This window comes from Somniosus microcephalus, chromosome 15, assembly GCF_052327205.1.
Source record: "Somniosus microcephalus isolate GS21.2 chromosome 15, FLI_Smic_1.0, whole genome shotgun sequence".
In the NCBI taxonomy this organism is placed as follows: domain Eukaryota; kingdom Metazoa; phylum Chordata; class Chondrichthyes; order Squaliformes; family Somniosidae; genus Somniosus; species Somniosus microcephalus.
The window spans coordinates 42,282,053-42,303,496 of record NC_141001.1 but is presented as its reverse complement, the minus strand read 5'-3'; the positions used below and the strand labels follow the sequence as shown (position 1 = coordinate 42,303,496).

General features: G+C 46.7%; 1 protein-coding gene across 1 annotated transcript; it reads right to left on the bottom strand.

The window, feature by feature from the left end:
• Positions 1–3,106: 3,106 nt before the first annotated feature.
• Positions 3,107–5,229, bottom strand: phlda2 (pleckstrin homology-like domain, family A, member 2). The gene is made up of 2 exons (XM_086007690.1): positions 4,656–5,229; positions 3,107–3,440 (listed from the first exon to the last, which is right to left on the bottom strand). The coding sequence occupies exon 1, from the start codon at positions 5,080–5,082 to the stop codon at positions 4,672–4,674; it is 411 nt and encodes a 136-aa protein (XP_085863816.1). The 5' UTR covers positions 5,083–5,229; the 3' UTR covers positions 3,107–3,440; positions 4,656–4,671.
• Between the last annotated feature and the right edge of the window lie 16,215 nt (positions 5,230–21,444).

The following is a 21,444-nucleotide window of genomic DNA, read 5'->3' as shown; positions in this document are numbered from 1 at the left end:
AGCCTCTTCACATCCTCTTCGCAACTGACCCTGCCACCTAGCTTTGTGTCATCAGCAAATTTGGAAATGTTACATTTAGTCCCCTCATCCAAATCATTGATATAGACTGTGAATAGCTGGGGCTCAAGCACCGATCCTTGCGGTACCCCACTAGTCACAGCCTGCCATCCTGAAAAAGACCCGTTTATCCCTACTCTTTGTTTTCTGTCTGTTAACCAATTCTCAATCCATGCTAGTATATTACCCCCAATTCCAGGTGCCCTAATTTTGTTCACCAATCTCTTGTGTGGGACTTTATCGAAGGCCTTCTGAAAATCCAAATACACCACATCTACCGGTTCTCCTGTCTACTCCACTAGTTACATCCTCAAAGAACTCCAATAGGTTTGTCAAACAGGACTCCCCTTTCATAAATCCATGTTGACTCTACCCAATATTACTATTAGTTTCTAAGTGCCCAGTTATTGCATCCTTTATAATAGATTCCAGCATTTTCCCAACTACTGATGTGAGGCTAACAGGTCTGTAGTTCCCCATTTTCTCTCTCCCTCCTTTCTTAAATAGCGGGGTTACATTTGCTATCCTCCAATTTGCAGGAACCGTTCCAGAATCTATAGAATTTTGGAAGATGACAACCAATGCGTCCACTATCCCAATGGCCACCTCTTTCAAAACCCTAGGATGTAGGTCATCCGGTCCTTGGGATTTATCGACTTTTAGTCCCATTAATTTTGCTAGTACTGTTTTTTTACTAATAATTTCTTTAAGTTCCTCATTCTCATCACACCCTTGGTTTTCTCGTATTTCTGGGAGGTTTTTTGTGTCTTCGTCTGTGAAGACAAAAACAAAGTATTTATTTCATTTCTCTGCCATTTCCTCATTCCCCATTATAAGGGGTGGGGCCAATTAGGGACCAAAATGGAGATCTATGCATGGAGGCAGAGGGCATAGCTGAGGTACCAAATGAGTACTTTGCATCTGTCTTTACCAAGGAAGAAGATGCAACCAAAGTCATAGTGAAAGAGGAGGTAGTTGAGATAAAAATTGATAAGGAGGAGGTACTAGAAAGGCTGGCTGTACTTAAAGTAGCTAAGTCTCCAGGACTGGATGGGATGCATCCTAGGTTGTTGAGGGAAATAAAGGTGGAAATTGCAGAGGTACTGGCCATAATCTTCCAATCCTCCTTGGATACAGGGCTGGTGCCAGAGGACTGGAGAATTGCAAATGTTACACCCAAAAAGGGTGTAAGGATAAACCCAGCAACTACAGGCCAGTCAGTTTATCCTCAGTAGTGGGGAAGCTTTAAGAAACAATAATCAGGGACAAAATTAACAGACACTTGGACAAGTATGGATTAATTAAGGAAAGCCAGCACGGATTTGTTAAAGGCAAATCATGTTTAACCAACTTGATTGAGTTTTTTGATGAGGTAACAGAGAGGGTTGATGAGGGCAATGCGGTTGAGGTGGTGTACATGGCCTTCGAAAAGCCGTTTGATAAAGTGCCACATAATAGGCTTGCCAGCAAAGTTGAAGCCCAAGGAATAAAAGGGACAGTGGCAGCATGGATACAAAATTGGCTAAGAGGAAACAGAGAGTAGTGATGACGGTTGTTTTTCGGACTGGAGGAAGGTATACAGTGATGTTCCCCAGGGGTCGGTACCAGGAGCACTGCTTTTCTTGATATATATTAATGACTTAGACTTGGGTGTACAGGGCACAATTTCAAAATTTGCAGATGACACAAAACTTGGAAGTATAGTAAACAGTGAGGAGGATAGTGATAGACTTCAAGAAGACATAAGACAGGCTGGTGGAATGGGCGGACACGTGGCAGATGAAATTTAACGCAGATTATATGTTTTGGTAGGAAGAATGAGAGGCAATATAAACTAAAGGGGGTGCATGAACAGAGAGACCTGGGGGTATATGTACACAAATCGTTGAAGGTGGCAGAGCAGGTTGAGAAAATGGTTAAAAAGCATACAGAATCCTGGACTTCATAGAGGCATAGAGTTCAAAAGCAAGGAAGTTATGATGAACCTTTATAAAACACTGGTTCGGCCTCAACTGGAGTATTGTGTCCAATTCTGGGCACCGCACTTTAGGAAGGATGTGAAGGCCTTAGAGAGGGTGCAGAAAAGATTCACAAGAATGGTTCCAGGGATGAGGGAATTCAGTTAGGTGGATAGACTGGAGAAGCTGGGGTTGTTCTACTTAGAGCAGAGAAGGTTGAGAGGAGATTTGATAGAGGTGTTCAAAATCAGAGTAGACTGAGAAAAATTGTTCCCATTGGCGGAAGGGTCGAGCTCCAGAGAACACAGATTTAAGGTGATTGGCAGAATCAAAGGCGACATGAGGGAAAACTTTTTTATGCAGTAAGAGGTTAGGATCCGGAATGCACTGCCCAAGAGGGTGGTGGAGGCAGATTCAATTGTGGCTTTCAAAAGGGAATTGGGTAAATACCTGAATGAAAAAAAATTTGTAGGGCTACAGGGAAAGGGCAGGGGAGCGGGACTAGCTGAAGTGCTCTTGCAGAGCCGGCATGGGCTTGATGGGCCGAATGGCTGTAACCATTCTTTGATTCTATGGGCAAAATACTGGAGAGTGGCTAGTGCCTGTGGGACCATATCCCAGTGAGAATCTATGCCTTCAGGAGAATGAGGGAACGAGAACTGTATGCTCACAGTTGCTGCCCCCGAGTTCTTCCCTTAGAAGGAACTGACCAATCCATCCATGGGTGTCCAATCTGTGGTCACAGAGCCATGCACAGCTCCTGATCCCAGACAATCCAATCCTTGAAGACCAGACCACTGACTCAGTCCTATTTGTACTTAAATTTCTTATTTGCTGGTGCGTCTGGTTTGAATTTTATTGGTCTGGGGGATTGGAAAGAGCTGTTTATTGGCACTGTTGCTTTATTGCTGAATAAATCTTAAATCAGGTCATCAAGATCTATATGTATCAGCAACTTTATATGTAGCCCCTGAGGCACCATGGCACGCCTCATTTGGACACCATACTTTGAGGTAATGAGTGCAAAAACGTTTGTAACCCCACTTTATGTAAGTGCAAAAACTGAACTCTGAAAAGAGGGCAGATTTAAGTTTATTTTTTAAAAAACTTTAATAAATAAGCAAAATTAGATTACAAAATAATTTATGTGAAGAGTTGATGCAAAAAGATAAAAGTTCTTGGGTTCTGCAATAGATAAATAAATAGAGAAGCAGGTTTCCAGCCAGCCCCCCGCAGACTCCCTTCAGCCTGGCTTTGGATCCTGGGTATCCGATGGCTCTGAATGCAGCAGTTCAGATCCATTTGGCAGAAGCAGCACAGAGGATGAAATTGCGTTCATTTCAAAATCGCTCTCAATCCATCCCTTGGTTTCCTTCATCCACATCCTCAGTCAGAGATATTTTTTCCACAATCAATTTAGCTGTTCTAGAAAGAGAGAGGACATAAAGTCAGTGACCAGAGCATTTTCCAACAGTCAGCACCACAAGTTATTTTTAAATGTTTAATATTAGCAGATAAAGCCCAGCGAGCTTGCTTTCATTTATTGAGGGGAGCTCTCAACCATACATCAAGAGGAGGCAGCAAGAGCCGGTCAGTACTGTTAAGTCGGGAGGAGAAAAAGCCGAACAGATGATAAAATATTTTACCTTTATATTTTTTCAGATTGACATCTCAGGTTACTGGTTTATTTCCTTGCCCTCATTTTTCCCCCTTCCTTCCCCCTCTCCTATCCTGAAGGCACTGACTCATGCTGGTGTGTCATTACAAAAAGGAGTGGGCAGCCACCTCCCCATTGATTGATGTAACCGTTTTTCAGGACTGAGTCCAGTCGGTAATGGTGGCAGACCATGGGCGAAGCTTATTCTCCCCCTGGTTCAAGGGCACGGAGCTCATTTGCTGCCACTTATAGCCACCCTGGCTGAGATCAGCTAGTTCAGCACAGGCCTGGGATCTTCCTGGTCTACACTGCTGAAGACCAAGCAACAGGTTACATCTTGAACCCAAAGAGGTGACAAGTGTCAGCATGAGTTCCCATATAAGCGGGTCCTCGCAATTAGACAGGCCACCGTCAGATGCCAAGGTGTGGGAACACCCGGGGAGGAGAATGGAGGGGCTCCTGGTTTGGGGAACAGCGGCCCTGTCTCGGGATGGGTGATTGGCGCTTCCCCATGTGGCGGTAAAAGTCTTGAACACCCACAGAATCTGAGCCCGAAGGTTGGCGCCGATCACAACGTTTAAACTTTGGGCCATTTTGCTGCTCCCAGTAATTCCGTGCTCCACGTGTCAGGATCGCGGAGCGGAACTTTACCAGAAACTTGAGGTGAATTTTTGTTTTAAAGTTCTTCTAAATCAAGACTTGGGGATCGGACTGTGTCCGAATTAACCGCTAATTCGAAGAGAATCAGCTTTCTGTATCACCCGACATGTTCCGGTGTTGTCCGGGAGCTCACTGCCAGTCCGAGTCCACTTTTAATCCGCACACAGTTACTAACAATTTGACATATTCCCCAATCGGATCAGACCCGAGAAAGAAAGGCAAGAGTTACAACACGGACATGAACAGAGAGACTCGGGGGTGTTGAATGTAAAATGTTACAATATTAAATTCCCTCCGGGTAGAGGAGCGGATCCGGTCCTTACCTTTGGAGCGAGGGGTTTAAGGAGACCTTCCCAGCAGCTTGTCCTGTTGGCCCGGAGACAGCATCTCACTGTCCTGTCTCGATTTGAAACTCTGAATGGCTTTTCTGTTCTTGAATTCAATGAGCGCCATGGTGATGGCCGAGTTCCAGCAGCTCTCCCCCAGGCACCTGAAGTCCATCTCCTTGTTGTCGGTGGTCACCACGGTGAAGTAGATGTGCTTGCCCGTCCTCTCCACGCAGTCCACCGTCCTGATCTCCTGGAGGCTCAGGTCCTTGCTCCGGGAGCGTCTCTGGGAATCTGGGAAGAGCCCGAGACTGTCCTGGGTCAGGACGCAGTACTTCTTCTTCCAGAGCTGGAGCAGGTTGTCGCTTCTCTTTTCCAGAATGCCCTCCTTGATCACTTGGGCGCCTTCTGAGGTCTTCTTCATTCTGAGGGCTTTTTTATTTCGAGTCTTAGTTGTTGAAAGAAAAAGCGACCACGAGGCACCGACCCGGCTTAAATCCGCCCGAGCTCTCGCCAATGCGCCGGCTGCTCGCTGACTAAAGAAGCAATGACTTTCCCCTGGAGATAAAGGCTCTCCAGGATCCTCCCATTTCCTGCCTCGCCCTTCTGATGTCAGCCTGGCTTTGAACTCCAAGCTGGAGGAGGGGTTGATCCAGGGCCACCGATGGATCATAACTCTTTACTGGAAAAGGACCCGTTTCTTTATATTTAAAAAAAATGACAGGATCTGATGCAAGCATTTCCTCTCCATGGTTTTCAAATTCAATTTGTTAAAACATCAAAAAAAGGTCGGGACCGTACTCCGCCTACTTGGGAAGATTTGCTTCAGTCACTGTATAAACAATTTGAGGATTTTTTTTTTAAAGTGGTTTTGAAGAGGCGGAAGTTCCCTGAACATGTGATGCAATGAGCTGTCCGGGAGCCAGCAAGCTCGACCACAGTAGCTGAGCTATGTGGGCTGGGGAGGTTCTAGCCCGAGTGTGCTGGGACACTGGTCTCAGTGGGGGTAGTACACTTCCCCTCAGTGAGAGTTCCCATTCCTTATTACTAACCAGAGCTTCCTGAATAGCATCTGAAGACAGGATCAGTCTCATCCCTCTCCACCTCTATGATCCAACAGCCTGCCAGTACTCAAGAGTCAATATTTCTCTGCCCAGCGGGCACATTATCTGTGTGGGCAGGGTGAAAGTTTCCTTGGAACTCTGCCCCTTTTACTGCCCACTGAAATTTCCACTGCAAAGAGCATGCCCGCCTTCCTGTGCAGACATCACCAAAAGAGGCAGAAGGCTTTATCCATCGAAATTCCCGCCACCTCAAGCTCATGTGCCCCCACTGCAATGTATACCTGCATAAGGCAGGCACACTTACAGAATCACAGAGTGATATAGCACAGAAGGAGGACATTCGGCCCATCATGCCTGTGCCGGCTCTTTGAAAGAGCTTTCCAATAAGTCCCACTACCCTGTTCTTTTCCCCATAGCACTGCAAACTTTCCCCCTTCCAAGTATTTATCCAATTTCCTTTTGAAAGTTATTATTGAATCTGCTTCCACCATCCTTTCAGGCAGTGCACTCCAGAGCACAATAGCTGGCTGTGTAGTTTTTTCCCCCTCATTTCACTTTTTTTGGCAAATACCTTGAACCTGTGACCTCTGGTTATCGACCCTTCTGCCACTGGAAACAGCCTCTCCTTATTTACTCTATCAAAACCTTTCATGATTTTGAACACCTCTTTCAAATTTCCCCTTAACCTTCTCTGCTCTATGGAGAACAACCCCAAGTTTCTCTAGTTTCTCTGCATAACTGAAGTCTTTCATCCCTGGTACCATTTTAGTAAATCTCCTCTGCACCCTCTCCAAGGCCTTGACATCCTTCCCGAAGTGTGGTGCCCAGAATTTGCCACATTGCTCCAGCTGGGGCCTAACCAGAGTTTTATAAAATTTTAGCATTACTTCCTTGCTTTTGTACTCTGTGGCTCTATTTATAAAGTCAAGGATCCTGTATGCTTGTTTAGCAGACTTCTCAACTTGTCCTGCCATCTTCAAAGCCTTGAGTACGTATACCCCCAAGTCTCTGTTCCTGCCCCCCCCCCAATTAAAATTGTACCATTTAGTTCATATTGCCAAGATCTTACTTTCCAGAACCTAATGCTGGCGAGAGTGGGGCCACATAATTTAATACAGTCTCAGCCTTGGCTCAACGATAGCACTCTCACCTCTGAGTCAGAAGATGGGTTAAAGTTCCACTCTAGAAACTTGAGCACAAAATCTAGGCTGACATTCCAGTGCAGTACTGAGGGAGTGCCGCACTGTCAGAGGTGCCGTCTTTCGGATGAGATGTTAAACCGAGGCCCTGTCTGCTCTCTCAGGTGGATGTAAAAGATCCCACAGCACTATTTCGAAGAAGAGCAGGGGAGTTCTCCCCGGTGTCCTGACCAATATTTATCTCTCAACCAACATCACTAAAACAGATCATCTGGTCATTATCACATTGCTGTTTGAGGGATCCTGCTGTGTGCAACAGTGACTACACTTCAAAGAGTTCTTCACTGCCTGTAAAGCACTTTGCAATGACCTGAGGTTGCTACATAAATGCAAGTTCTTCTTCTTAACTCTCTGGATCCCAAAAGCAATGGATTGCAGAGTGATCAGTTGCCATAAGGACAGCAGCAAATTTAATCATTGGCAGTGCAGCCAACCAACTTACACTGTGGCAAGGTGGCACAACTAAATCGCTCCCCCTGCCCCGCTGAGGTTGATGTCCCAGTTGCACTGAAAATGGAATGCTCACTAGGCTGCAATATGCCAATGCCCCAGAAGTGGAATGGGGTTAGGTATCATCCATGAGTCAGGTGGAAGTTACGTCCCACCCCTGACCCTTCCCCAAGAGGTTAGATTTCAAGTCTATACTGACTAGACTCGCACATAAAGTACACATTTTAGTAGCATGTAACGTAACTGGGATGCAGTTAACTCTAATTACTTAATTAAGCGATATTCTCCAAACTCCACAAATTGCTTAGCGACTAAAGACATCCTCTAGTTTAGCACTAATTCATATAGACCAGGAATAACGCAGATTCAAATCCTGGTATGTGCTGAGTTACCTGATTTCAGCCTATTCAGCAGTTGGGACACCATATCAGCATCCCTATGTGAGGGAGCGGAAAATCAGCAATGGTCCCATTCCTGATCACTATGAAGCATCCCCAGCTGCAAAGTGAGAATCTGGACATCAGATGAGGTTAGGAGTGGGTTTGGCTGTGATTCCCCAGCCAATTGAATAACCTATCAACATCACAAAATGATTACTTAGAATTACATAGTCTTTGCAGCACAGAAACAGGCCGTTTGGCACTACTGGTCAATGCCAGTGTTTACACTCCACACGCGCCTCCCCTCACCTTACTTCATCTAACCCTATCAACATATCCTCTATTCCTTTCTCCTTCATGTACTTATCTAGCTTCTCCTTAAATGCATCTATGCTATTTGCCTCAACCACTCTATGTGTGTAGACGCACGGAGCGTGGTAAATAAGGTTGGTGAGCTGCAGGTGCAAATTACCACATGGGAATATGATGTTGTGGCAATAATGAAGATCTGGCTCAATAAAAGGCAGGGTTGGGTTTTAAATATTCCTGGATATAAGGTGTTCAGCAAAGATAGGGAAGGAAAGAAAGGAGGTGGGGTGGCAGTATTGTTTAAATATTACAATGCTGGAGAGAGAAGATGTCCTGGAGGGGTCAAGGACAGAATCTATTTGGTTAGAGTTAAGAAACAATAGAGGTGCCATTACACTATTAGGTGTATTCTATAGGCCACTAAATAGTAGGATAAGGGGTAGGCCATTTAGGACAGAAATGAGGAGGAATTTCTTCACCCAGAGAGTGGTGAACCTGTGGAATTCTCTACCACAGAAGGCAGTAGAGGCCAATACATGAAATATATTCAAGAAGGAGTTGGATATATTTCTTAAGGCTAAAGGGATCAAGGGGTATGGGGAGAAAGCAGGGACCGGGTACTGAATTTGGATGATCAACAATGATCGCATTGAATGGCGGAGCAGGCTCGAGGGGCCGAATGGCCTACTCCTGCTCCTATCTTCTATGTTTCTATGTTTCTATGAAAGATATAGAGGAGCAAATTTGCAGGGAAATAACAGAGAGGTGCAAGAACTATAGAGTAATGATAATGGGGGACTTCAATTATCCTAATATAGACTGGGATAGTAATAGTGGAAAGGGCAGAGAGGGGGAAGAATTTCTGAAGTGTGTTCAGGAGAACTTTCTTGATCAGTACGTTTCCGGCCCAACAAGGAAGGAGGCATTGCTGGATATGGTTCTGGGGAATGAGGTGGGTCATAGTATCATAAGGTTTAGATTAGCTATGGAAAAGGACAGGGAGCATTCTAGCGTAAAAATATTTAATTGGAGAAAAGCCAATTTCAGTGGGTTGAGAACAGATCTGGCCTGGGTAAATTGGAATCAAAGATTGGCAGGCAAAACTGTACTCGAACAATGGGCTGCCTTTAAAGAGGAGATGGTTCAGGTACATTCCCATGAGGGGGAGAGGTAGGGCAACTAAAGCCAGAGCTCCCTGGATGACGAAAGAGATGGAGAGTAAGATGAAGCAGAAAAAGAGCGTGTATGACAGATGTCAGATTGAGAATACAAGTGAGAATCAGGATGAATATAGAAAGCTCAGAGGGGAAGTGAAAAAGAAAATAAGAGGGGCAAAGAGAGAGTATGAGAATAGATTGGCAGCTAACATAAAAGGGAATTTAAAAGTCTTCTATAGGCATATAAATAGTAATCGGGTAGTAAGAGGAGGAGTGGGGCTGATTAGGAACCAAAAAGGAGACCTGTGCATGGAGGCAGAGAGCATGGCTGAGGTACTAAATGAATACTTTGCATCTGTGTTTACCAAGGAAGAAGATGCTGCCAAAGTCATAGTGAAAGAGGAGGTACCGAAGATACTGGATGAGATAAAAATTGATAAAGAGGAGGTACTAGAAAGGCTGTCTGTACTTAAAGTTGCTAAGTCACCAGGACCGGATGGGATGCATCCTAGGATGCTGAGGGAAGTTAAGGAGGATATCGCGGAGGTACTGGTCAGAACCTTCCAATCCACCCTAGATACGGGGGTGGTGCCAGAGGACTGGAGAATTGCAAATGTTACACCCTTGTTCAAAAAAGGGTGTAAAGATAAACCCAGCATCTACAGGCCAGTCAGTTTAACCTCGGTAGTGGGGAAGCTTTTAGAAACAATAATCAGAGACAAAATTAACAGTCACTTGGACATGTGTGGATTAATTAAGGAAAGCCAGCCCAACATGGATTTGTTAAAGGCAAATCGGGTTTAACTAACTTGATTGAGTTTTTTGATGAGGTAATAGAGAGGGTTGATGAGGGCAATGCGGTTGATGTGGTGTACATGGACTTCCAAAAGGCGTTTGATAAAGTGCCACAAAATAGGCTTGCCAGCAAAGTTGAAGCCCTTGGAATAAAAGGGACAGTGGCAGCATGGATACGAAATTGGCTAAGTGACAGGAAACAGAGAGTATTGGTGAATGTTGTTTTTCGGACTGGAGGAAGGTATACAATGGTGTTCCCCAGGGGTCGGTTCTAGGACCACTGTAGTTCTTGATAAATTTTAATGACTTGGATGTGGGTGTACAGGGCACAATTTCAAATTTGCAGAGGACACAAAACTTGGAAGTGTAGTGAACAGTGAGGAGGATAGTGATAGACTTCAAGAGAACATAGACAGGCTGGTGAAATGGGCAGACACGTGACAGATGAAATTTAAGCAGAAAAGTGCGAAGTGATACATTTTGGTAGGAAGAACGAGGAGAGGGTACAATCGTAAAGGGGGTGCATGAACACAGTTCATGGGGGTATATGTGCACAAATCATTGAAGGTGGCAGGGCAGGTTGAGAAAGCATACAGGATCCTGGGCTTCATAAATAGAGGCATAGAGTACAAAAGCAAATAAGTTATGATGAACCTTTATAAAACACTGGTTCGGCCTCAATTCTGGGTACCGCACTTTAGGAAGGATGTGAAGGCCTTAGAGAGGGTAAAGAAAAAATTTACGAGAATGATTCCAGGAATGAGGGACTTCAGTTACGTGGATAGACTAGAGAAGCTGATGTTGTTCTCCTTAGAGCAGAGAAGGTTGAGAGGAGATTTGATAGAGATGTTCAAAATCATGAGGGGTCTAGACAGAGTAGATGGAGAGAAACTGTTCCCATTGGCAGAAGGTTCGAGAACCAGAGGACACAGATTTAAGGTGATTGGCAAAAGAACCAAAGGCGGGCGACATGAGGAAAACTTTTTTACACAGTGAGTGGTTAGGATCTGGAATGCACTGCCTGAAAGGGTGGTGGAGGCAAATTCAATCATGGCTTTCAAAAGGGAATTGGATAAGTACCTGAAGCAAAAAAATTTGCTGGAATACGGGGAAAGGGCGGGGGAGTGGGACTAGCTGAAGTGCTCTTACAGAGAGCTGGCATGGGCTCGATGGGCCGAATGGCCTCCTTCTGTGCTGTAACCATTCTCAATGCTCAAGGGTTTCTTAAATGATTTTTAAAACAACAAGCTGTTATAAGGGCAACAGGTGAAATGAACATCTGGAATCCAGGAATGACGTGGGAAGTGTAACACATACATAGTCTGTGAATGTTCTCCTTAAACCTGACTGACTGTAATGAGTGCGTGGAGGCCACAGCTTTCAGGAAATAGCACAGGAGTAGGAGTAGGAGGCATGACCTAAGCTCTGACTGAATGTCTCCAGACATCCCCCCCCCCAAAAAGAAATCAGAAATAATTCTCATCCACTCCCCCCAGTTTCTGTACCAGACAGCTGTGTAAAACATGCCTGTTGCAAGTTTGTTAAAAAACAGAAAGAAGCATAACATTTTGTGGACACAAACATTTTTTGGTGGGAATTGTGCAGCAGCAAGACCAAAATTAAGGCGCAGCACCTGTTCCTGCCGACATCTGGCCTCCCGCGATTTTGGAGGGGGCAGGGAAATAGGCACCCAGTAATGCCGCCCGAAACAGGTAGTAGCCTCATTAACTTGTGCAAATCGGGATCCTGTGATATACACAGGACCCTGATGCGATTTTCATGTCCGCCGGAGAAGCCACTGGCATTCCAGCCCCTCCCTCGGATCGTTGAGCTGTCTGTCAGTGCTCCAAATGTGTCGGCAGTTCACCGATATTCAAGTGAGGCCCGACCATGAAAATGGTTCGGACATCTGGCAAAGTTCAGCGGGTGAATGGGGTCACTCAAGAATCAACCCCACAGACACAAGCACAACCCCAAAAGCACACAGATACGCTTGCGCATACACAGAAACACACAGCTGAGGCTCCATCAGGAGCGTCCCAAAACCTCGACTAAATAAATGTCTGATTTAAATGAACAGGAATTTCAGTGGTCAGGAGTTTGTAATGATGAGGTCTTATTGTGCAATGTGATCTAAATACTGTAGTTTGCATCTGAAGATCCTGACAAAAGCTCAGGAAGAGATAGCAAAGACCTCTGACTATAATTTCCCAAAATACTTTCAAATGGGATATTGTACCAGAGGTCTGGAGGGTGGCAAACATAATGTCCCTCAAAAAGTAGACAGGGATAAGCCAGGAAATTCTAGGTCATTTAGTCTCACTTGGGTTCTTGGTAAACAAGTAGAGTCTATAATCGTCAACACCTTCACCGAAGCTTTCGAGAGCATGGGCCTTGCACTAAACATCCGTAAGACAAAGGTCCTCTACCAACCTGCCCCCGCCACACAGTACTGCTCCCCGATTATCAAAGTCCATGACGAGGCCTTGGACAACGTGGACCACTTTCCATACCTCGGGAGCCTACTGTAAACAAGGGCAGACGCCGATGACGAAGTCCAACACCGCCTTCAGTGTGTCAGTGCAGCCTTCGGTCGCCTGAGGAAGTGAATGTTTGAAGGCCAGGACCTCAAACCCAGCACCAAGCTCATGGTCTACAGAGCAGCAGTGATACCCGCCCACCTGTATGCTTCAGAGACATAGACCATGTACAGCAGGCACCTCAAAGCACTGGAGAGGTACCACCAACGCTGCCTCTGCAAGATCCTGTAAATCCATTGGCAGGATAGGCGCACCAACGTCAGTGTTCTCGCTCAGGCCAACATCCCCAGCATCGAAGCTTTGACCACGCTCAATCAGCTCCGATGGATGGGTCACATTATCCGCATGCCCAATACGAGACTCCCAAAACAAGCGCTCTACTTGGAGCTCCGACATGGCAAGAGAGCCCCAGGTGGGCAGAGGAAACACTTCAAGAACACCCTCAAAGCCTCCTGAAAAAGTGCAACATCCCCACCGACACCTGGGAATCCCTGGCCCAAGACCGCACAAAGTGGAGGAGAAGCATCCGGGAAGGCGCCAAACACCTCGAGTCTCTTCGCCGGGAGCAAGCGGAAGCCAAGCGCAAACAGCGGAAGGCGCGCACGTCAACGCAAGTACCCCACCCACCCGCCCCTTCAACCACCGTCTGCCCCACCTGTGACAGAGACAGTAGGTCCCGCATTGGACTCATCAGTCACCTGAGAACTCATTTTTAGTGTGGAAGCAAGTCATCCTCGGTTCTGAGGGACTGCCTAAGAAGAAGAGAGTCTATAATATGGGATGAAATTACTAAGTACTTGGCGAAACATGAGCTAATCAGGGCCAGTCACTGTGGATTTCTAAAGGGAAGGTCATGCTTGACCAACCTAATTGAATTCTTTGATGAAATAACAGAGAGGATAAATAAAGGAAATTCAGTGGATGTGGTTTAGTGAGGGTGTACAAAAAGCATTTGGTAAGGAACCACATACGACACTTATGGCAAAGATAAATGCACATGGAATTAAGAGGGATGTGGCCACATGGATAGTGAGCCGGTTGGAGGGCAGAAAAGGAAATTGCTCAAGCTGGAACGATGTGATGAGTGGTGTTCCACAGCAGTATTTGTTGGGGCCACTCTTATTTACTATGTACATCATGGATTTGCACATAGCAACTCAGGGAACAAGATTGAAGTTTTCTGACACCAAAATGGGGGTATAGCAAATTGTGATGAGAATTGTGAAAGTGCAGGAGAACATACATAAGTAAGTAGGATGGGCAAATGAGTGGCAGCATCTGTGAAGAGAGAAACAGAGTTAACATTTCAGGTCGATGACCTTTCATCAGAACTGGAAAAAAGCAGGAAATGGAACAGATTTTTAAGCAAGTGTAGGGGCAGGGAAAGGGGGGAGGGGATGAAAGAACAAAGGGGAAGGTCTGTGATAGGATAGAAGGCAGGAGATGTTAAGAGACATCATTCAAGGCAAAAGGAGATGGTAATGGGACAGGTTAAGAAACAAAAGATGGCTCTAGATGAAGTGTAAATTGCGCTGGCAGAATGAAAGACAGCTGCCACGTGGGAGAGAAGAAAAGACACAAACAAAGGTGTGGATAAAAAATATATATAGGATAGGGGCCGAGGTTATGATCTGAAATTGTTGAACTCTATGTTGAGTCCAGAAGGCTGTAAAGTGCCTAATCGAAAGATGAGGTGCTGTTCCTCGAGCTTACGCTGAGCTTCATTGGAACAGTGCAAGAGGCCGAGGACGGTGAGGTCTGAGTGGGAGTGGAGCGGAGAATTAAAGTGACAGGCGACCGGAAGCTCGGGGTTCCCCTTACGGACTGAACGGAGGTGTTCCGCAAAGCAGTCACCCAATCTGCGTTTGGTCTCCCCAGTGTAGAGGAGACCACATCGTGAGCAGCAAATACAGTATACTAAATTGCAAGAAGTACAAGTAAATCGCTGTTTCACCTGGAAGGGGTGTTTGGGGCCCTGGACAGTGGTAAGGGGGGAGCTATAAGGGCATGTGTTGCATCTCCTGTGCTTGCATGGGAAGGTGCCGGGCGAAGGGGAAGGGGTGTTGGGGGTGATAGAGGAGTGGACCAGGGTGTCGCGGAGGGAGCAGTCCCTTCGGAATGCTGAAAGGGGAGGTGAGAGGAAGATGTGTTTGGTGGTGGGATCACGCTGGAGGTGGCGGAAATGGCAGAGGATGATCCATTGAATGTGGGGTGAAAGGTGAGGACAAGGGGAACTCTATTGTGGTTCCGGGAGGGAGATGCAGGGGTGAGGGCAGAAGTGCGGGAGATAGAACGGATACGGTCGAGGGCCGTGTCAACCACAGTAGAGGGGAATCCTCGGTTGAGGAAAAAGGAAGACATGTCAGAAGCACTGGTATGGAAGGTGGCATCTGTAGTGTATGTACCTTTAAGGGGAGAACTACTTTTTACAGTGCCTATATACTGTAGTACCGGCAGTGACCACACCTGTATATAAACCCTGAGTAGGGATCTGTATAGTTAGTTTTAGTGTAACCCTCATCCAGTAAACACCTGTTGATTGTTCCCTGCAGTCTCTTGTCTAGTTATTGAAGGACACACAACATCAAGATACACGGATCTAACATTGGCGATGAGAAGATTCAAACCTACCTGCAACTCTACATCACCTCCCAGGGATTCGCTCCTGGAGAACAGTGAAAGAAGAAGGCCGAGTCCAGAAGCACGGGCGTCGACCATCCAGCGGAGACTTGAGCATCGCAGGGGAAGCTGTTGAGAGCTGGGCTTGGTTCTCCAGTCACGGTGGTCCAGCGAAACGGGCTGGCAACAGGTACGGCGCAGACCCTTCCCGGACAGCGGCGGCTAGAGCTGACCGACGGCACAGAAAAAGGCCGAGCAGCGTCGACGGGAGAAGAGAGAGGGTAGAGCGCACATTGCACAGCCGGTGTTCAGGACCGAGCGGCGTCAACGAGAGAGAGCAGAGTGTAGCCGGTGTTCAAGGGCCGAGCAGCGTCAACGAGAGAGAGAGGCGCGCAGGAAAACGCGCAGAGCGCAGCTGGTGTTCAAGGGCAGCGTCAGCGGGGAAGAAAGGAAAACGCGCAGAGTGCAGTCGGTGTTCAAGGGCCGAGCAGCGTCAGCGGGGAAGAAAGGAAAGCGTGGGAGACGCCATTTTGAGCCGCAGCGGAGAAGAAAGGAGCGCGGGCGACGCCATTTTGAGCCGCAGCGGAGAAGAAGGGAGAGCGCGGGAGATGCCATTTTGAGCCACAGCGGAGAAGAAGGGAGAGCACGGGAGACGCCATTTTGAGCCAGTCTAACCACACCCAGGGATGCCGAAGAGTGGCAGTGTCACAGCGTTCGACAATGAAGTCGAAGATTGGACGACATATGTCGAACGCATAGAAGTGTACTGCGAGGCGAATGAAGTGCCAGATGACAGGAAAGCACTGGTATTGTTGAATTCAATGGGTTCAAAAACATATGGCTTACTGCGAAACCTAGTAACCCCAGAGAAGCCAGTGGAAAAGGATTTTGAAAACATAGTGTCAATCCTACAGGACCACTTAAACCCCACACCGCTGCTGATAGCAGAAAGATTTAAGTTTCACAAAAGGAACCAGCATAAAGATGAAAGTAATGCTGAATATTTAACGGAACTGCGCAAGCTATCGAAACACTGCCAGTTTGGAACGGGACTAGCAGATACTTTAAGGGACAAGTTTGTGTGTGGGCTTCAAAGTGAAGGAACCCAGAAATGGCTTCTATCAGAAAAGGATCTTACGCTGGACAAGGCTTTCAGCATGGCAGTGTCACACGAAGCAGCCGCACGGGGCGCTGCAGAGATACAACGGAGACTGCAAGAATATGGCACAAATGAAATGTCATATGTAACAGTGAAGTGCTATCGCTGCGGCAGAACAACACACGACCATAATGATTGCTGGTTCAAGGACAAAGTGTGCAGACAGTGTGGAAAAGTAGGACACATAGCAAGAGTCTGCAGGTCGGGAAAGAAAACCAGCAGCAAGAAATCTCCACAGGAGAAGTACAAGAAGGTACATAAGGTGACGGAGAGTAGTTCAGACGAACAGAAAAGTGATACAGACTCCAGAAGCAAGGAGCTGGGTTGTCTGAAACTACATAATGTGATCAAAACGGAGGATCACCAAACTATCTGGGTCACGCTCAAGATAGCCGGAGTCCAAGTGAAAATGGAATTGGACACAGGATCAGCCCTAACAGTCATAAACCGAAGGGACTACAAGCGGCTATTCTCACATATACCCTTGAGAGATACAGAGATTGTCTTGAAGACATACACGGGGCAAAAAGTCTACCCCAAAGGAAAAATAAGGGTGAACGTTATATATAACGGCAAGGAAACACCAAAAATGGACCTATATGTATTGCCAGATGGAGGACCACCACTACTAGGACGTGAATGGATCCGGAAGATACAGCTAGATTGGCATTCCATACAAGCACTGACTGTAGATGCCAAAAAGGATGACGACGTCACACCTGGACGACTGTCAAAAATGCTAACTGACGCACAAGAAGTGTTCCAGGAGGGACTCGGAACACTAAAAGGCATAACAGCGACGATCAAAATAGAGGAAAATGCAAGCCCAAAGTTTTTTAATCGCCTTATGCGATCCACCCAGCCGTCGAAGCAGAGCTGGAAGGTTTGGAACATTCAGGAGTACTGTCCAAAGTGGACTGGAGCGAGTGGGCTACACCCATCATTCCTGTAATGAAGAGGTCGTTGAGTAATACGCCTGGGGAACCAAAGAAGGTTCGCATCTGTGGGGACTTTAAGGTGACAGTGAACCCAGTCCTTCACACGGTACAATATCCGCTTCCGCGGATTGAAGATATTTTCGCCTCGCTATCTGGAGGGAAACGCTTCACTAAGATTGATCTGGCCCAGGCGTACCTGCAAACGAAGGTAGAAGAAGCCTCGAAACAGTACCTCATGATCAACACTCATAAAGGTCTCTACCAATACAACCGGCTGGTGTTCGGGGTAGCATCAGCTCCGGCTATTTGGCAAAGGGCAATGGATCAAGTCCTGCAAGGGATTCCAGGGACCCAGTGTTATTTGGACGACATCCTGGTCACGGGCGAAAATGACAGTGATCACCTCGCCAACCTGGAGCAGGTGCTCACTAGATTGAAGGAATATGGGCTCCGAGCTAATCGCCACAAATGCGAGTTTTTCCAGAAGCAGATCTCGTATTGTGGCCACGTTATTGATGAAGAGGGGTTACATAAGTCCCCTGAAAAGATTGAGGCAGTAGTCAAGGCTCCAGCACCGGAAAATGTGTCACAACTGAGGTCGTTCCTCGGGCTGGTGAACTACTACCATAAGTTCTTGCCGAATTTGTCTACAGTACTACACCCACTGAACACCCTACTGCAAACGGGGGTACCATGGAAGTGGAATGACGAATGTAAACGAGCTTTCCAGAAGTGCAAAGAATTGATCACATCAAAAGAGGTGTTGGCTCATTTCAACCCAGCACTACCAATTCGGTTGGCGTGTGATGCATCACCCTATGGCATTGGAGCGGTGCTGTCGCACAAATTCCCGGACGGCTCGGAGAGGCCAGTAGCCTTTGCGTCTCGGTCACTAACCTCAGCCGAGCGTAACTATGCCCAGATTGACAGGGAGGCCCTCAGCCTAGTGTGGGGAGTGAAAAAGTTCAACCACTATCTGCACGGGCAGAAGTTCACCTTGCTGACTGACCACCAACCACTTGTCTCCATCTTTAATCCAAAGAAGGGCGTTCCGGTGATGACTGCGCAACGGCTACAAAGATGGTCCCTTTTTCTAGGGGCGAACCAATATGAAATCGAGTATAAGGGCACGAAACAGCATGGAAACGCTGATGGGCTATCACGCCTGCCACTGCCTACTGCGGAGGAAGCACCAGCAGTGGACCCTGTCGAAATATTTTATTCGACTATAATTGAACGCTTGCCAGTAACTAACGCTGATATAGAGAAGGAGACCCGAAATGACCCGACACTGTCTCGGGTATATGACTTGATGGTGAAAGGATGGCCAACACATGGCGACTCACTGTTGCCAGCATTCTCATCCAGAAGAGAACAGCTGTCAGTATGCCAGGGGACCTTGATGTGTGGATCCCGAGTGGTAATTCCACCCAAGTTAAGGGAGAGAGTGCTCAATGAGCTTCACGAAGGCCATCTGGGAGGGGTGAAAATGAAAAGCCTTGCTAGGGCTTATGTGTGGTGGCCGGGGATCGATCAGCAAATCGAGGACCTGACAAAGAGCTGCTCAGGATGCCAGAAGGTCCAAAATGCACCACCACATGCCCCTCTACACCCATGGAAGTGGCCCTCATCTCCATGGCAATGGATGCATATTGATTTTGCTGGTCCATTCATGGACTCAATGTTTTTAATAGCTGTGGATGCGCACTCGAAATGGCCTGAGGTGATCAAAATGTCCTCCACCACCACGGAGAAAACTATTGCAGTCCTACGGACCATATTTGCCAGGAACGGCTTGCCAGAGCAGATTTGCTCTGATAACGGACCACAGTTTGTGTCCGAAGAGTTTTGAAGATTTATGAAAAGGAATGGGGTAAGGCATTACACATCCGCCCCGTATCATCCAGCCACAAATGGATTGGCTGAGAGGTTCGTACAAACCTTTAAAAAGGCAGTAAGGGCCATGTGCGATGACGACATTCCACTGCAGCATAAGGTGGACAATTTCCTGTTAGCCTACAGAAATGCGACACATGCAGTCACCAACCAGACCCCGGCCATGATGTTCTTTAACCGAAGGTTGAGATCTCGTCTGGATTTGCTCAGACCAAATGTACGAAGAGATGTTGAGAATAAGCAATTCCAGCACATCAATGAGAAGTCGACAAGGAGCTTCAATGTAGGGCAACCAGTCTTGGCCCGCGACTACCGAACAGAGAAATGGCAACCAGGAACGATATGCACACGGCAGGGGCCACTAATGTACACAGTGGATGTTGGGGAGAACATTGTGAGATGCCATGTCGACCAGATCCTAGAGTCACAGGAACGAGTCAATCCCATGTCTCACGTACCTGGTGATGAACCCGACATACAGGTAGCATCTACCCTAGAAACAGTAGCATCGGAAGCTGATGAACCAACCGACGACAGGGGGCCAGAATTGCCTCCGCACCAAGAGCAAGACACTCACGAAAGGCGCTATCCAGAAAGGATCAGGAAGCCGCCCCAAAGACTGAATTTATAAATGGACTATTTTCAGTTAATGTTGCATGTTAAAAGTATTAATTGTAATTAGTTGATATTTAATTGTTAAATGAATGTTATGGTACTGTTAATCTAAAAGGGGAGGAATTGTAGTGTATGTACCTTTAAGGGGAGAACTACTTTATACAGCTCCTGTATACTGTAGTACCGGCAGTGACCACACCTGTATATAAACCCTGAGTAGGGATCTGTACAGTTAGTTTTAGAGTAACCCTCATCCAGTAAACACCTGTTGATTGTACCCTGCAGTCTCTTGTCTAGTTATTGAAGGACACACAACATCAAGATACACAGATCTAACAGCATCGTCAGAGCAGATGCGGCAGAGATGGAGAAACTGGGAGAATGGAATAGAGTCCTTACAGGAGGCGGGGTGGGAGGAAGTGTAGTTCAGGTAGCTGTGGGAGTCAGTGGGCTTGTAGTGAATGTTTGTCAATAACCTATCCCCAGAGATGGAGACGGAGAAGTCGAGGAAGGGAAGGGAAGAGTCGGAGATGGACCATGTGAAGGCGAGGGAAGGGTGGAAATTGGAAACAAAGTGAATGAAATTATCTAGTTCAGGGCGAGAGCAAGAAACGGCACCGATACAGTCATCAATATACCGGAAAAAGAGGTGAGGGAGGGGACCTGAGTAGGACTGGAACAAAGAATGTTCCACATATCCCACGAAAAGGCAGGCATAGGTAGGACCCATGTGGGTTCCCATAGCAACAGCTTTGATTTGGAGGAAGTGAGTGGAGTCAAAGGAGAAGTTGTTCAATGTGAGAACAAGTTCAGCCAGGCGGAGGAGGGTGGTGGTGGATGGGGACTGGTTGGGCCTCTGTTCAAGGAAGAAGCGGAGCGCCGTCAGGCCGTCCTGGTGGGGGATGGAGGTGTAGAGGGATTGTACGTCCACAGTGAAAAGGAGGCGGTTGGGGCCGGGAAACTGGAAGCTGTTAAAGTGGCGGAGGGCGTCAGAAGAGTTGCGGATGTAGGTGGGAAGAGACTGGAAAAGGGGAGAAAAAATAGAGTTGAGATATGAAGAGATAAGTTCCGTGGGGCAAGAACAGGCTGAAACGATGGGTCTACCAGGGCAGTCCTGTTTGTGGATCTTGGGAAGGAGGTAGAAGCGGGCTGTGTGGGGTTGGAAAACTCTCTGCTCTGTTTCCAACAGTGCCATGGGATCTTTTAAGTATACAAGATGTTGGTTTCACCACTCCCTCAAGTATTGCTCCGTAATGTCAGTTTAGATTATGTGTTCAAATTCAGGAGTGGGACTGGAATTCAGAACCTTCTGACTCAGAGGTGAGAAAGAACAACCAACTGATCCAAGCTAGCACTTAATGTAACTTGGAAGTAAGAATGAGGAAGGAAAATATACCTTAAATGGTAAGATTTTAAAGGGAGCAGTAGAGCAGAGGGACAGATGCACTGGCCAATACAAGTAAAAGTAGTAGATAAGGCTATAAAAGGCAAACCAAATCCTTGGTTTTGCATCTAGAAGCATAGAATACAAAAGCAAGGAGATAGTGTTAAATTTGATCTTAGTTAGCTGGAGCATTAGGTACAGTTTTGGACACCCTATTACAGGAAGAATACAAAAGTAATATAAAAAGTGCAGTGTAAGAATTAAAGATAATCAGAAAAAGA

Bases quoted from the DNA above. Each gene is read 5' to 3' on its own strand.
- phlda2 (XM_086007690.1), bottom strand. From the start codon at position 5,082: ATGAAGAAGACCTCAGAAGGCGCCCAAGTGATCAAGGAGGGCATTCTG.